Below are 16,891 nucleotides of genomic sequence, written 5' to 3' on the forward strand. Positions count from 1 at the left end.
AATAAAAATTAAAAAAAAATAAAGCTCTTCATCTCTCATATATAACCTTTTTTGTCTTTCTTATTTTCCAACTAGATTGTAAATCCCTTGTGCACTAAAACCATTCAGTTGCATTTAATTTTATCCTACAGAGCTGCCATAATGCCCTTTGAATGGAGGACTCCAAAGGAATATATTGACTGAGCAAGTGATTTTTTCTTTCAAGATAATTGGGAAAAATCCCATGATTTAAGATTTCTGTAAATATGATCATTAAAGGATATTAATGACTTAGAAACAGATTGCTGAATTTTGGTTCAAATATGTTTTCTAATTTATGTATTTAAATGATAGGATATATACATAAAGATCATTAGAAATAGTATTTTATGTTTGATACAGGCATACTTTTCTAAAATAAAATTTGTATGTTTCTAGGTTCCATATGTTTTAGAAACTAGTCAAAGAAATAATGTATTTTAGAGCCTGTAAGAATAAAAATCATCTGTGTTTTGTAAATTATATTTTGTGTTTAGCAATTACTTGAAGTAGAGGCCCACATATAATTATGATATACTGTGATAAAGCATATACTATATTATAAAAGGGACCATTTACTAAGAAAGCACAAAATTTCTCAAGTTATCCTATATCTAAAGATGGAAAATACCATTTGTTTGTTTGTTTGTTTTTTTTTTTTTTTTTTTTTTTTTTTTTTTTTTTTTTTACCATTTGTTAATTAAATGTGAGATTGGTCCACAGACATCTTAATGATATTAAACCTCATAATTTAGTTTTCCTGTTTTAACAGATTCAAATAATTTATTTTTTCTTTCAAACAGGTTGAATCAAGGGATTCTTTGAATAGTATAGCCCTGAAATTTGATACAACGCCCAACGAACTTGTTCAATTAAATAAGTTATTCTCTCGAGCAGTTGTTACTGGACAGGTATCTTTTTTTAATGCATTGGTGTTTAAAAGCATTCAGTAGCAAGACAAAGTATCCACTGAAGTGTAGTTAATAATATATAGAAAATTTAGGAATAATTTTATGCATGCTTTGAATAAATCATGTTGGCTATAGAAGAGAAAATGGTTGCTTCTATACATACTAATTTTTCTTAGTAATTGAAAATTACTAAGATTGAAAATGTGAATTATCTTTTCAAGTGTAATTTTAAAGAGCTTATTAAAACATTCAAAGCAATACCTGTACGTGATAGAAAATTCAAAATTATCCTATCTCAGACTTCCAATTTCCTTTTCTAGAAGCAACCACATTTACAGTTTATATAGTCCTCCAGAAATATTCTAGCATTACTCTTTTTTTGTTTATTTAACTTTGATTGTTAGAAAATGTTTTACTTGAGTATGGCTTCACCTCAGACTTTTTTATGTGTAGATAGTATTCCACTATATTGATATATTAACATAGCACAATAAGCTTTAGACTGTTTCTTTTGTTGTTATAAACATTGCTCTAGGGTACGCTCTTCTATATCTATCTCTTCTTTTATATGCAGGGATGACTGCAAAGTCCATGAAGTAAAATTGTTGAGTTAAATGATACATGCATTTTAAATTTTGCTAGCTGTTGCCAAATTGTAATCTAAGAGGAGCATCTGTAATATATGAGAATTATTGTTTCCCCACCCTATCCTTGACAGTATTTATTATCAAACTTGTCTAAATTGAATTTAAATCTTCTTTTTTGACTTTGTTAGAATTGTTATGGTAATGTTCTTTTAATTTGAAGATTTTTATTTTTTCTATTTTTTTGGTGAAGATCATTGTTAATGACTTGCTTATAAGAACACTATTCAATTATAAATATTTCAATTTGACTGAATCCTTATATGAATGTTTTCTTGCAGGTTTTGTATGTTCCTGATCCTGACTATGTCTCCAGTGTGGAGAGCTCTCCATCTCTGAGCCCTATAAGTCCTTTGTCACCAACATCTTCCGAAGCTGAATTTGATAAGGCCACTGTAAGTATTCATACTTTTCAAAGATAATATGAAGAAATCTCACTGTATATGTATATATCATATTGGGAATTTGTTTTTTTTTTTTTTTTAAAGATTTTATTTATTTATTTATGAGAGACACAGAGAGAGAGAAAAGCAGAGACATAGGCAGAAGGAGGAGCAGGCTCCATGCAGGAAGCCCAATGTGGGACTCAATCCCAGGACTCCAGGATCATGCCCTGAGCCAAAGGCAGATGCTCAACTTCTGAGCCACCCAGGCGACCCTCATATTGTTTTGTTTTTTTTTTTTTAAAGATTTTATTTATTTATTCATGAAAGACACAGAGATGGGGAGAGAGAGAGAGAGAGAGGCAGAGACACAGGCAGAGACACAGGCAGAGGGAGAAGCAGGTTACATGCAGGGAGCCTGATGTGGGATTCAATCCTGGTCTCCAGGATCAGGCCCTGGGCTGAAGGCGGCGCTAAACTGCTGAGCTACTCAGGCTGCCCTGTTTTTTTTTGTTGTTGTTGTTTTGTTTTGTTTTTTTATCATGGTTTGACTATGGTTAAAACAAAATTTGCCTTTTTATTTTGTTACATAAATTTATAAATTTCAGTTTTTAAAGGGAACATTCTAATTAAACTACACAGCTTAAATTAACTTGCTGTTGTTATCGGTGGTGGTTCAGATATTCATTAACTCTCTCTTATAATAAATGCTATATAATTTAGCTGAGGAGGGAGCTTTACCTACTAAGCGTGACAGCATCACGAAAGGAAGTCCATGTCCTGTTTGATTTTATTTCAGTTTCCTGTCACTATTTATATAGTATGTAGAACTCTTGAATTTGTATTTGATACACTGTCTTTTAAAAAGTAACTTACCATCTTGATCATTCTTCCAAGTATTCTGTATAATTAATTTACCTAGCATTTTTAAGGAATATTCTATATAAGTTATACTTCACAAATGAATTTTAAAGAACCAAATGGTATTTAATAATTTTTTATTAAAATTTCCCTGAAAGGTATTATATTTTTTGCCTATTTTATGTAAATTAATATAATCATATTTTCCCATTTTTGTGATGACCTAATAATTATGTTTACATATAAAAGACTGTTCTCTATTAAATGGCTAGGTTCCTGTGGAAGAGTCTTCTGTGTTGCCTTGCCTACTACTTTAGGAGGCAGCCTTTTATTCCCTGAGTAAAGATACCAAATCTTTATCTCAGAGTTTAAGATACCAAATGACTGGCGATCCCTGGATGGCTTGATGGTTTGGTGCCTGCCTTTGGCCCAGGGCGCGATCCTGGGGTCGCAGGATCAAGTCCCGCGTCGGGCTCCCGTCATGGAGCCTGCTTCTCCCTCCTCCTGTGTCTCTGCCTCTCTCTCTATGTCTATCATGAATAAATAAATAAATAAATCTTAAAAAAAAAAGATACCAAATGACCTATGGGTAACAAAACAAAATATTAACTTGCCTACAAATTATTAGAGATGAAAAAAACCAAATTATTAGAGATGATAGGTTTTTAAGCTCTAGTATTAAACTAGTTCCACTTTACTCCTTGCTCAGAGACTTGTAGTGTGTGTTTGAGTGTGTTGTGTGTGTGAGACAGAGAAGTGGGGTCATTTTCAAATGTTTATTTGTTGGATATCTTAATTGTGTAAATATATCAGCACTGTACTTTAGAATGCAGTCACATGAAAGGGATGTATTACACTTTTCACTGTTGATGGGAACATCAGGTTCTAATAAGTAGGCATTGTGGGACCAAACGATATAAGAATACTTTTTTGAACATGGCCATGCCATTTTTCCATGACACTTAGAAATCTCTATATTTAGAAGCAGTGCAACAACATAGGATAGCAATGTAGCTTAGGGTTAATTTACCTTCGTTTTCAAATCCTAAAGCAGAATTGTGAAAACTTGGCTGTTTTAGTCAGCATCCTGCCTGCTAAAATGCTGTGGGATCGAGGATCCCTGGATGGCTCAGTGTTTTAGCACCTGCCTTTGGTCCAGGGCATGATCCTGGAGACCCTGGATCGAGTCCCACATCGGGCTCCCTGTATGGAACCTACTTCTCCCTCTGCCTGTGTCTCTGCTTCCCTCTCTGTGTCTCTCATGAATAAATAAATAAAAGTTTTAAAAAATTTTAAAAATAAAATGCTGTGGGATCCTTTTCTGTCCCTCACTTTTAACCCAAATCTTACCAATAAGCTTTCTTGAAAGGCATAGGATCAAAAAGAACAGAATGCCGAAGCTCAAGGGAGCAACAAAGCCAGACCTTCTCCTATGTAAAAATGCTCTCTTCCTCATTTTTGCCATGTTACTGGAAGAGAGGAAGAGTATAATAAAGCTGTATGAATTATCTTTTTAATCTGTAGTGATTCAGCTGCTGTCAAAGATGGCCAGAAGGTATCCTCTAATATGACTGGCCATATTAATAAATTCTTTTCTCCCTACGAAGGATCCAGGAAGGAGTTACGAATCATTGAGTTCTTACAGTTTTCCCTTTCCCTGATGATAGTCATCACCTGCTATCTGATTATAGGCAATAATTAGAAATAATTCTTTGAACAGTAATTTTATAAACCTTAGTTGTATTTTGTTTTTTACCTAGAATTGTTCATCACTAGACTCACAAGATTCCTATGTAACTTTCTACATATCTCTAGTGTTTATATCTCCTTATGTAATTATTGTATTTAGGTCTTTCATTCTAAATTACTTAGAAGCAAAGATCTTATGTTTTAAATATAATTCATATTATAGTAATTAAAATCTTTATTAGTATTGCACATGTTTTTCCCAGAAATTGTCAGCTTATATTTTTAATGATCACCTATAGGTTTCTTGAATTTTCAGCTTTGTAGTGGCTTACCATCGAGGCTAAAATACGTTCCTGGCTTTGTTAGCATAAAGAATCTCAATGGGTTTCTTAAATAGTTTATTTTCACATAAATATTATCTTTGAGAATTTCCAGGGTCAGTTTTTTCCCATTTTTTTTCTTTACATATTAGTGAAGAAACATAGAAGGAGGTGGAACCAATGTAAGAGTAAAGAATAAGTGGCTAAAGTTTACCATGTGTCAGGTACAATTTTAAGTACATTAAAAGTATTGTCATTTATTCCTAACCTCAAACTTATGAAATAAAGCACTTGGCCTGACAGTCTTTGTTTTCTCCTCTAGAACCATTTTACACTTTCCTTTGGGCTTTAGACTACATCAGTGTGCTCCCTTGAGCTTTTGCTTCTCTTGGTTGTGGTCTTTCAAGAACATTGTCAGGAGATAAAGGGAGCGGAGCTTCCTCCCCACAAGGTCACTCCAGAGTGGCTACATTCTTCAACCTCTCATCTGTGCTCCCACAGGAGCCCTCTGTTACTATGGTATTTGTTTCTCCCCTTACTTTTTTAGGTCTATGGGTGATAAGGAAGCCTCTGTTGTTTGCCCTGAATTTTCATATACACTGTACATGTATATCTTTATAAATACTTCCATTTTTAAACTCTTTAGCTTGATGTGCCATCTGTTTCTTCCAGTGCGTGACCAGTAACAGTGTTTATTTTACAAATAAGGAAACTGAGGGAGAGAGGTTAAGTAATTGTGTCTAAGTTCCTTCAATTAGCTAGGCTACCTTCAGTTACCAGGTAGTCTGGTCTTTATTACCACTTTAATAGCTGGAAAAATCATAATGTATAATATTTAATCATATTGTACAAAAAAAAAAGATGACCCTAAGTCAACATTTTTGGTTCATTTGTTCTAGTGATTCTTAACTTTTGCACATTTGAACATTTGGGACAATGATTGAGGCTCATTAGATAGATGTTTTTATACTTCTGTGTTTTCAAGGACCTTTCTATCCCTAATGGCTAAAACAGAATTGCACGAAGATCTTTAGAAAGCACTCATGAGCTTCAAAATCACTGCATTAAGAATCAGAATCTATGCATATCAGTCAAAACTAGCTACATAGAGACACTGATATTTTGGGTAATGTACATATATGTAAGTTATGAGATCTGATTACAATTCCTCTGAACAAAGCCTTTTTTAAAAGAAATATACTCTTATGTGCTATACTTTAGGCATTTACTAAGCTAATTTCATGTATTATTTTTAATAGGATTAAATTGACAGATCAGGATTGTATAGATACTGAGTTATAGAATTTGAGACTTGAAGGGAACCTAAGAGATCATGTTCTTCTACGAGGTATATCTTCATATAAGGAAAACATTTGACAGTGTTTCTGGATACAGTTTTTGTGAATGATAAGTTACATAGTAGATAATGTTGTCAACTGGATTTGGCAGTAACTGAACAGTAATAAAGAAAATTTGTTCATAGTTTTGTGCAAGGTTAAGAGGACCTTCCAGTGGCTCAGGAATTGCCTTTTATTACCTTTGCAAATTTATCGGTTGTTTAGAAGAATATTTGAAAGGGAAGGTGAAAGTATTGCAGTGAAGGGCACTAGTTCATATGTTGGTAACCTGGCTTTTGCATCTCCGCTTCATCTTATCCATTGGGCAAGTTACTGAACTTGGCTAACCATAAGTTTCCTTTAAATTAAGTAATATGAATGATTTGAAAATTAAATGAGATAGTTCATATAACACTTGAATATAACAAATATTCATGAGTTTATGAATTTATACGTTATACAAAACTCAGGTATAGTAATCACCAGAGACAACAGACTGAGTATAAAGTTATTTTATTAGTTTGCATCATAAAATGAAAAGCTTGAGGAGAACTTAATAGATATTAATGATTGAACAGTGTCATGCATCTGTTAAAATTGAATTCCATTTAGGCCTTTTAAAACATAATCATAGTATATTAAATACAGTTATTTTGCAGTATTCTGTACTGATTTTTCTTCAAAAAATATTTGTTAGGTATCTGTTAGGAGAACGAATGAAATTTAGAAGAGCAGTCTAAATTTTGTTCTCAAATAGACTTAAGGAGTTAGATCTGTTTATTGGAGTAGAAGTTATGTTAAAATTTGAGAGTGTTTTTCAAATATCTCAACATCTTGGAGATTGAAGAGGAGGCATTCTTGTTTATTATTTCCAAAGGCTATCGGGTATTAGTTACAAAGTGTCAGATTTTAGCTCAAAGCTCTGAAGAAGATACTATGAAAACTATTCTGTAAGGCACTATTTATTTACTCAGGAAGTATAAAATGCCTCTGGAGGTATTTAAAACAAAAATAAAGGACATTTGTCTAGCCTTCCTACATTGTACAGAATGTTGAACTTTGGACAGGACTATGAATTCTAAGGGTCTGTGAACTTGGATATGAATAATTTTAAGTGAAATATATTTTTTAAATTAAGAATACAAATAAGCTGTAAAGTAGTACTATATGTACCTGCGACTTTGTCTCCAATGGAACTCACAGGTATTTTCAAATCAATTGAGTTGTTGATATTAAAAATACTATTTATAACCATCTAGTTCAAAATTATAATTATCAGTCAACACTAGATTTTATCATTTCATGTTTAATAATGAAGTATATATATAACTATTATAAATTAAAAATATAACTAATTTTTTAAATGTTTTGATAATTGTTTCATTGTAATTGTTTTACTTCCGCAATCCTATAGTTTAAGTATTCAAAAAACATTCTGAGAAGGAGGTCCTTAGGCTTCACTGTGAAATGGTCAATGGCATTAAAAAAGTTAAACATGTGATCTAACTAATACTTTGTACGATGGCATTGATAAACTCTTTGTAGCTTAAGATTTTAAAAGACTCTCCCAATGAATGAGTTTGGCTGAATTCCTAAGTATCACAGACAAGCATTCTATCTTTTCTCTCTTCCCAATACCTGAGGGATGTATTAAATGGTCTTTTTAGGAGCAACTGAGTGTGTCTCTGTGTGTGTGTGGGGGGGGGGGGGTGCAGGTACAAGAGATGGGCTCCCTGCTCAGCAGTGTCTGCTTCTCCCTCTTCCTCTCCCCTCCTCCCAATTCATGCTCGCTTGCGTGTTCTCTCTCTGTCTCTCAAATAAATAAATAAAAATAAAAAATAGATGAGTAAATATCTTTTAAAAAATACTGAGCTGGGCAGGCCGGGTGGCTCAGTGGTTTAGCACTGCCTTCAGCTCGGGGTGTGGTCATGGAGACCCAGGATCGAGTCCCACATCCGGCTCCCTGTATGGAGCCTGCTTTTCCCTCTGCTGTGTCTCTGCCTCTTTCTCTGTGTATATCAAAAATAAATAAATAAAATCTTTAAAAAAAATACTAAGCTGACCTCCCAAGAATGTGATGAGAATTGAGGAAAGCTATTCATTTGGCTTTAATAAAGTGTTAATTTAATTTTTATTTAGTTCTCTGAAGTGCCTTTGTTACTGTTTTTGTTTGTTTGTTTTTTAAGAATCCTGATGTAGTCCACCTGAAAGAAGCAACTCCCCTATCTACTTTTACTGGTATTCGACCTACACGAGTTGTATCTTCAACTTCTGAGGAAGAAGAAGCATTCACTGAGAAATTTCTTAAAATTAATTGCAAATATATTACCAGTGGCAAGGTAATGAATAATACATGAGAAAAAATTTTAATTATGCTTTATTTATTACTGAAATATGACAGTTTGACATTTGCATTTTAAGTTACCAGCATCAGCAACTGTTTGAATATTTTGAGAAGATATTGGTGGAAATAATAGTTTAGGTTAGTATGGACTTTGCTTATAACTAATACAGAATTTGGTGGTATTTTGTAGCTGTTAAAGGCAGTGGGATATAAATTTACTAGAATAAAGTACAGCTAATTTGCTGTTGATAGAGTATTTCAAAAAGCTGATATAAAATGACCACTGCTGGGCACTGTTTGGGGTGATAACTCTTACAAACTTAGTATCACACATAAAGGGAAGATAACTAGGAAGATAACTACTATTTATTATTTATTATATGCCAGAAAACTCTATGAGGGGTTTTAAGTATTTCATGAACTCAAAATAATCCTGTGGAGTAGGTGGTTCTATTCCCTTCTTCACAAGAAAAAAACCAAAAACTTTCAGAAAAGGTTAATACGTCCAAGGTTTCCCTATCATGGCAGGAATTCAAACCCTGTGTGAGTGCATGTTTCATCTGCCACAGCTTGCTGCTTTTCTAAACAAAGGGAGTATAGTAAAGTAACACAGAATTGGAGAATATACTCCAGATACTGCTTAGAAAGTAGCAGTAGTATGTTACCAACTTATCAAGTCACACATGTTATTTTTTCTCTCACAACTTTAAAGATGTTTCTTTCAGAACTCCGTTGTTTTCTGACTTGCACTATTTCTGAAGAGGAGTCATCTACAATTTTTATATTTGGTATATTGTACAACATTTGTGTTTTTCTTTGGTTGCATTTAAGATAGTCTATTCTTTCTTCCTTCAGGTTTTTACTTAAATTCTTGTCAATCAACACAGTGCAGTATTGATTTCAAGAGTAGAATTCAGTGATTCATCATTTACATACAACACCCAATGCTCAACATGACAAGTGCTCTCCTCAGTAGCCATCACCCATCTAGCCCATCCCCCACCCATGTCTCTCCATCAGCCTTCAGTTTGTTCTCTATCTTTAAGAGTCTCTTACTGTTTGTCTCCCTTTACCTTTCTTTTTAATCCCCCTCCCATATATTCATCTGTTTTGTTTTTTAAATTCCACATGAGTGAAATATGGTACTTGTCTTTCTCTGACTGACTTATTATGCTTAGCATAATATACTCTAGCTCCATCCACATTATTGCAAATGGCAAGATTTAATTCATTTTGATAACTGTATACATACCACATCTTCTTTATCCATTCATCTTTCGTTGGACACCGAGGCTCTTCCACAGTTTGGCTATTGTGGACACTGCTGCTATAAACATCAGGGTGCAGGTGTCCCGGCGTTTCATTGCATCTGTATCTTTGGGGTAAATCCCCAACAGTGCAATTGCTGGGTAGTAGGGCAGGTCTATTTTTAGCTCTTTGAGGAACCTCCACACAATTTTCCAGAGTGGCTGCACCAGTTCACATTCCCACCAACAGTGTAAGAGGGTTCCCTTTTCTCCGCATGCTCTCCAACATTTGTGGTTTCCTGCCTTGTTAACTTTCCCCATTCTCACTGGTGTGAGGTGGTATCTCATTGTGGTTTTGATTTGTATTTCCCTGATGGCAAGTGATGCAGAGCATTTTTTCATGTGCGTGTTGGCCATGTCTATGTCTTCCTCTGTGAGATTTCTCTTCATGTCGTTTGCCCATTTCATGATTGGACTGTTTGTTTCTTTGCTGTGGAGTTTAATAAGTTCTTTATAAATCTTGGAAACTAGCCCTTTATCTGATAGGTCATTTGCAAAGATCTTCTCCCATTCTGTAGCTTATCTTTTAGTTTTGTTGACTGTATCCTTTGCTGTGCAAAAGCTTCTTATCTTGATGAAGTCCCAATAGTTCATTTTTGCTTTTGTTTCTTTTGCCTTCGTGGATGTATCTTGCAAGAAGTTACTGTGGCTGAGTTCAAAAAGGGTGTTGCCTGTGTTCTCCTCTAGGATTTTGATGGAATCTTGTCTCACATTTAGATCTTTCATCCATTTTGAGTTTATCTTTGTGTATGGTGCAAGAGAGTGGTCTAGTTTCATTCTTCTGCATGTGGATGTCCAATTTTCTCAGCACCATGTATTGAAGAGACTGTCTTTCTTCTAGTGGATAGTCTTTCCTCCTTTATCAAATATTAGTTGACCATAAAGTTGAGGGTCCACTTCTGGGTTCTCTATTCTGTTCCATTGATCTATGTGTCTGTTTTTGTGCCACTACCACACTGTCTTGATGACCACAGCTTTGTAGTACAACTTGAAATCTGGCATTGTGATGCCCTCAGATATGGTTTTCTTTTTTAAAATTCCCCTGGCTATTCGGGGTGTTTTCTGATTCCACACAAATCTTAAAATAATTTGTTTTAACTCTCTGAAGAAAGTCCATGGTATTTTGATAGGGATTGCATTAAACGTGTATATTGCCCTGGGTAACATTGACATTTTCACAATATTAATTCTGCCAATCCATGAGCATGGAATATTTTTCCATCTCTTTGTGTCTTCCTCAATTTCTTTCAGAAGTGTTCTATAGTTTTTAGGGTATAGATCCTTTACCTCTTTAGTTAGGTTTATTCCTAGGTATCTTATGCTTTTGGGTGCAATTGTAAATGGGATTGACTCCTTAATTTCTCTTTCTTTGGTCTCATTGTTAGTGTATAGAAATGCCACTGATTTCTGGGCATTGATTTTGTATCCTGCCACGCTGCCAAATTGCTGTATGAGTTCTAGCAATCTTGGGGTGGAGACTTTTGGGTTTTCTATGTAGAGTATCATGTCATCGGCGAAGAGGGAGAGTTTGACTTCTTCTTTGCCAATTTGAATGCCTTTAATGTCTTTTTGTTGTCTGATTGCTGAGGCTAGGACTTCCAGTACTATGTTGAATAGCAGTGGTGAGAGTAGACATCCCTGTCATGTTCCTGATCTTAGGGGAAAGGCTCCCAGTGCTTCCCCATTGAGAATGATATTTGCTGTGGGCTTTTCGTAGATGGCTTTTAAGATGTTGAGGAATGTTCCCTCTATCCCTACACTCTGAAGAGTTTTGATCAGAAATGGATGCTGTATTTTGTCAAATGCTTTCTCTGCATCTAATTAGAGGATCATATGGTTCTTGGTTTTTCTCTTGCTGATATGATGAATCACATTGATTATGGGTGTTGAACCAGCCTTGTGTCCCGGGGATAAATCCTACTTGGTCATGGTGAATATTTTTCTTAATGTACTGTTGAATCCTATTGGCTAGTATCTTGTTGAGAATTTTTGCGTCCGTGTTCATCAGGGATATTGGTCTGTTAATTCTCCTTTTTGGTGGGGTCTTTGTCTGGTTTTGGAATTAAGGTGATGCTGGCCTCATAGAATGAATTTGGAAGTACCCCATCTCTTTCTATCTTTCCAAACAGCTTTAGGAGAATAGGTATGGTTTCTTCTTTAAACGTTTGATAAAATTCCCCTGGGAAGCCATCTGGCCCTGGACTCTTGTGTCTTGGGAGCTTTTTGATGACTGCTTCAATTTCCTCCCTGGTTATTGGCCTGTTCAGATTTTCTGTTTCTTCCTGTTCCAGTTTTGGTAGTTTGTGGCTTTCCAGGAATGCGTCCATTTCTTCTAGATTGCCTAATTTCTTGGCGTATAGCTGTTCATAATATGTTTTTAAAATCGTTTGTATTTCCTTGGTGTTGGTAGTGATCTCTCCTTTCTCATTCATGATTTTATTAATTTGAGTCTTCTCTCTCTTCTTTTTAATAAGGCTGGCTAATGGTTTATCTATCTTATTCTTTCAAAGAACCAACTCCTGGTTCTGTTGATCTGTTCCACAGTTCTTCTGTTCTCGATTTCATTGAGTTCTGCTCGAATCTTTATTAACTCTCTTCTTCTCCTGGGTGTAGGATCTATTTGCTGTTTTTTCTCTAGCTCCTTTATGTGGAAGGTTAGCTTTAATATTTGAGTTCTTTCCAGTTTTTGAATGGCTGCTTGTATTGCGATGTATTTCCCCCTTAGGACTCCTTTAGCTGCATCCCAAAGATTTTGAACGGTTGTATCTTCATTCTCATTAGTTTCCATGAATCTTTTTAATTCTTCCTTAATTTCTTGGTTGACCCTTTCATCTTTTAGCAGGATGGTCCTTACCCTCCACGTATTTGCGGTCCTTTCAAACTTCTTGTTGTGATTTAGTTCTAATTTCAAGGCACTATGGTCTGAGAATATGCAGGGGACGATTCCAATCTTTTGGTATCGGTTCAGACCCGATTTGTGACCCAGTATGTGGTCTATTCTGGAGAAAGTTCCATGTGCACTTGAGAAGAATGTGTATTCAGTTGAGTTTGGATGTAAAGTTCTGTAGATATCTGTGAAATCATCTGGTCCAGTGTATCATTTAAAGCTCTCGTTTCTTTGGAGATGTTGTGCTTAGAAGACCTATCGAGTATAGAAAGAGCTAGATTGAAGTCACCAAGTATAAGTGTATTATTATCTAAGTATTCCTTCATTTTGGTTATTAATTGATTTATATATTTGGCAGTTCCCACATTCGGGGCATATATATTGAGGATTGTTAAGTCCTCTTGTTGAATAGATCCTTTAAGTATGATATAGTGTCCCTCTTCATCTCTCACTATGGTCTTCAGGGTAAATTTTAGTTTATCTGATATAAGGATGGCTACCCCTGCTTTCTTTTGAGGACCATTCTAGTGGTAAATGGTTCTCCAACCTTTTATTTTCAGGCTGTCGGTGTCCTTCTGTCTAAAATGAGTCTCTTGTAGACAGCAAATAGATGGGTCCTGCTTTATTATCCAGTCTGAAACCCTGCGCCTTTTGATGGGGTCATTAAGCCCGTTCACGTTCAGAGTTACTATTGAGAGATATGAGTTTAGTGTCACCATGATATCTATTCAGTCCTTGTTTTTGTGGAATGTTCCACTGAACTTCTTCTTAATGGGGAATTTTAAGAGTCCCCCTTAAAATTTCTTGCAGAGCTGGTTTGGAGGTCACATATTCTTTCAGTTCCTGCCTGTCTTGGAAGCTCTTTATCCCTCCTTCCATTTTGAATGAGAGCCTTGCTGGATAAAGTATTCTTGGTTGCATGTTCTTCTCATTTAGGACCCTGAATATATCCTGCCAGCCCTTTCTGGCCTGCCAGGTCTCTGTGGAGAGGTCTGCTGTTACCTTAATACTCCTCCCCATAAAAGTCAGGGATTTCTTGTCTCTTGCTGCTTTAAGGATCTTCTCTTTATCTTTGGAATTTGCAAGCTTCACTATTAAATGTCGAGGTGTTGAACGGTTTTTATTGATTTTAGGGGGGGATCTCTCTATTTCCTGGATCTGAATGCCTGGAATGCCTGTTTCCCTTCCCAGATTAGGAAAGTTTTCAGCTATGATTTGTTCAAATACATATTCTGGTCCTCTGTCCTTTTCAGCGCCCTCAGGTACCCCAATTAATGGTAGGTTTTTCTTCCTCAGGCTGTTGTTTATTTCCCTTAATCTGTCTTCATGGTCTTTTAATTGTTTGTCTCTTTTTTCTTCAGTTTCCCTCTTTGCCATCAACTTGTCTTCTATGTCACTCACTCGTTCTTCCACCTCGTTAACCCTCGTCATTAGGACTTTAGTTTGGATTGCATCTCATTCAATTGATTTTTAATTTCTGCCTGATTAGCTCTAAATTCTGCAGTCATGAAGTCTCTTGAGTCCTTTATGCTTTTTTCTAGAGACACCAGTAGCTGTATAATAGTGCTTCTGAATTGACTTTCTGACATTGAATTGTAATCCAGATTTTGTAACTGGGGGAGAGAGGACTGTTCCTGATTCTTTCTTTTGAGGTGAGGTTTTCCTTCTAGTCATTTTGCTCAGGGCAGAGTGGCCAAAAACAAGTTGTATTGGGAAAAGGAGAAAAAGAGAGGAGAGAAAGAAGGAAAGAAGAGAGAAAAAGAAAAAAGGAAGAAAAAAGAAAGAAAAAGAAAGAAAGGAAAAAAAAAGGTGGGGGAAGGAAACAAATCAAAAAGCAAAAAACAAAACAAAACAAAAAACAACAACAACAAAAAAAAAAAACCAACAACAAAAACCATGGGGGAGTATCTTCTGATTCTGTGTACTTTAAGTCCCTTGACTTCCCCTGGAACTTGTCCGTCTAGTTGGTCTTCTGGGGGAGGGACCTGTTGTGCTGATTTTCCAGTGTTAGCACTTGGGGGAGCTGCTCAGCCCCGTTTTGGTACAGGGCTCAGTGGGGGGTTGTTTACCCCGTGAGGCCCCCGGAGGAACAACCGCAGTGGCGGGGCCAGCACTGGAGCCCTGGATTCAGCCCCCGCAGTAGCTCCGGAGCTCTCGGTCTGCAGGGCCTGGAGGCTCCGGGGCGGGGCCGCTGATCTGCTCAGCTGGGGCAGGAGCGTCCTTGCTGTCCTGGGCCCTCCCGGCCTCTGCCTGTCCCGGGGGAGGCCGGATCCTGGGCTGTGTCCCGGCGCCCTGTGCTCCGGGGCCTGCGCTGTTGGATTCACGCTCCCGGCTGCGCAGCCCCCTCGGCGGAGCCGCCCCCGAGCCCCCCGAGCTGCTCCCGCCCCGCAGCCCCCTCCGCGGAGCCGCCCCCGAGCCCCCCCCCCAGCTGCTCCGGGTCCCGCCGTGCGCGCTGCAGCCCTTAGGGAGCTCGGCGCACTGTCCCGGGGCGCAGGTGCCTGTTAGTGTCCCCGGGAGCCCGAGGAGATCCTCGCCCTCCTGGGTCCTGCTCCAACTCCCCGCGAGCCCCTTTCCCCCCCGGAAGGTCGGTGCAGCTCCTGCTCCTCCGGGACGGGGCTCTCCTGTCCTGGGGACACTCTCCCCGGCCTCAGCCCGGCTCCTCGCGGGGCCCCTCCCCTTTGGAGGCCTTTGTTTTTTTCTCTTTCCCCGTCTTCCTACCTTGATAGAAGCGCGAACTCTTCTCACTGTAGCATTCCAGCTGGTCTCTCTTTAAATCTCAGGCCTAATTCATAGATTTTCAGGATAATTTGAAGGTTTTCTAGGTAATTTGGTGGGGACGGGTGACTTGGGGACCCTACTCTTCCGCCATCTTGCCCCTCCTCTCTCTCCATTCAGCAGTTGATGGACATTTGGACTCCTTCCATAGTTTGGCTCTTGTAAGCAGTGCTGCTATAAATAAACTTTGGGGTGCATGTACCCCTTTGAATCTGTATTTTTGTATACTTCGGGTAAATAGTAGTACAATTGCTGTATCATAGCATAGTTCTGTTTTTAACTTTTTGAGGAACCTCCATACTGTTGTCTAGAGTGGTTGCACCAGTTTGCATTCTCGCCAGTAGTGCAAGAAGGTTCCCCTTTATACCCATCCTTGCCAACACCTGTTGTTTCTTGTGTTGTTAATTTTAGCCATTCTGACAGAGTAAGGTGCTATCTCATTTTAGTTTTGATTTGTATTTTCCTGATGTTGAATGATGTCTTGAGCAACTTCCTGTGTCTATTTTCCATCTGGATGTCTTTTTTGGAAAAATATCTATTCATGTCCTCTGCTCATTTTTTAACTGGACTATTTTTTGGGTGTTTCTTGAATTCTTATAAACTGTGAATACTAGCCCTTTATCATCAGATACAACATTTGCAAATAAATATCTTCTTCCATTCCGTAGGTTGCCTATTAGTTTTGTTGATTGTTTCCTTTGCTGTGCAGTTTTTTATCTTGATAAAGTCCCAGTAGTTCATTGTTCCTTTTTTTCCCTGGTCTCTGGTGACATGTCTAGTTAAGAAGTTGCTATAGACAGGATCAAAGAGTTTGCTGCCTATGTTCTTCTGTAGAATTTTTGATGGTTTCACGTTTAAGTCTTTCATCCATTTTGAATTTATTTTTGTATATGGTATTAAGAAAGTGGTCCAGTTTCATTCTTTTGCATGTTGCGATCCAGTTTTCCTAACACCACTGTTGAAGAGACTGCCTTTTTTCCACTGGGTACTCGTTCCTGCTTTATCGAAGATTAGTTAACTGTATAGTTATGGGTCGATTTCTGGTATTTCTGTTTTGTTTCATTGATCTATGTGTCTGTTTTTGTCCAGTACCATACTGTCTTGATGACTACAACCTAGTAATCAGGTTGTGATGACTATAGCTTCAAGTCCAGAATTGTGATGCCTCCAGCTTTGCTTTTTCTTTTTTAAGATTGCTTTGGCCATTCCAGGTCTTTTGTGATTCCATATAGATTTTAGGATCATTTGTTCTAGCTCTGAAAAATATTGGTGGTATTTTGATAGGGATTATGTTAAATGCATATATTGCTTTGGTAGTATAAACATTTTAACAATATTTTCTTCCAGTCAATGAGCATGGAATGTTTTTCCATTTCTTTGTGTCCTCTTCAATTTCTTGCATAAGCGTTCTATAG

General features: G+C 37.1%; 1 protein-coding gene across 13 annotated transcripts in view; it reads left to right on the top strand.

Annotated features, from left to right (window-relative positions):
- Window positions 1–16,891, top strand: part of OXR1 (oxidation resistance 1) — a 444,691-nt gene that overhangs the window by 383,010 nt on the left and 44,790 nt on the right. For all 13 annotated transcript variants that reach the window (XM_025450868.3, XM_025450867.3, XM_025450870.3 and 10 more), the window contains 3 exons: window positions 822–929; window positions 1,855–1,968; window positions 8,350–8,502. In XM_025450868.3, the coding sequence (XP_025306653.1) occupies window positions 822–929; window positions 1,855–1,968; window positions 8,350–8,502 (375 nt within the window). The remainder of the gene's footprint in view (window positions 1–821; window positions 930–1,854; window positions 1,969–8,349; window positions 8,503–16,891) is intronic.

The sequence above is a fragment of the Canis lupus genome, chromosome 13, assembly GCF_003254725.2.
Source record: "Canis lupus dingo isolate Sandy chromosome 13, ASM325472v2, whole genome shotgun sequence".
In the NCBI taxonomy this organism is placed as follows: Eukaryota; Metazoa; Chordata; class Mammalia; order Carnivora; family Canidae; genus Canis; species Canis lupus.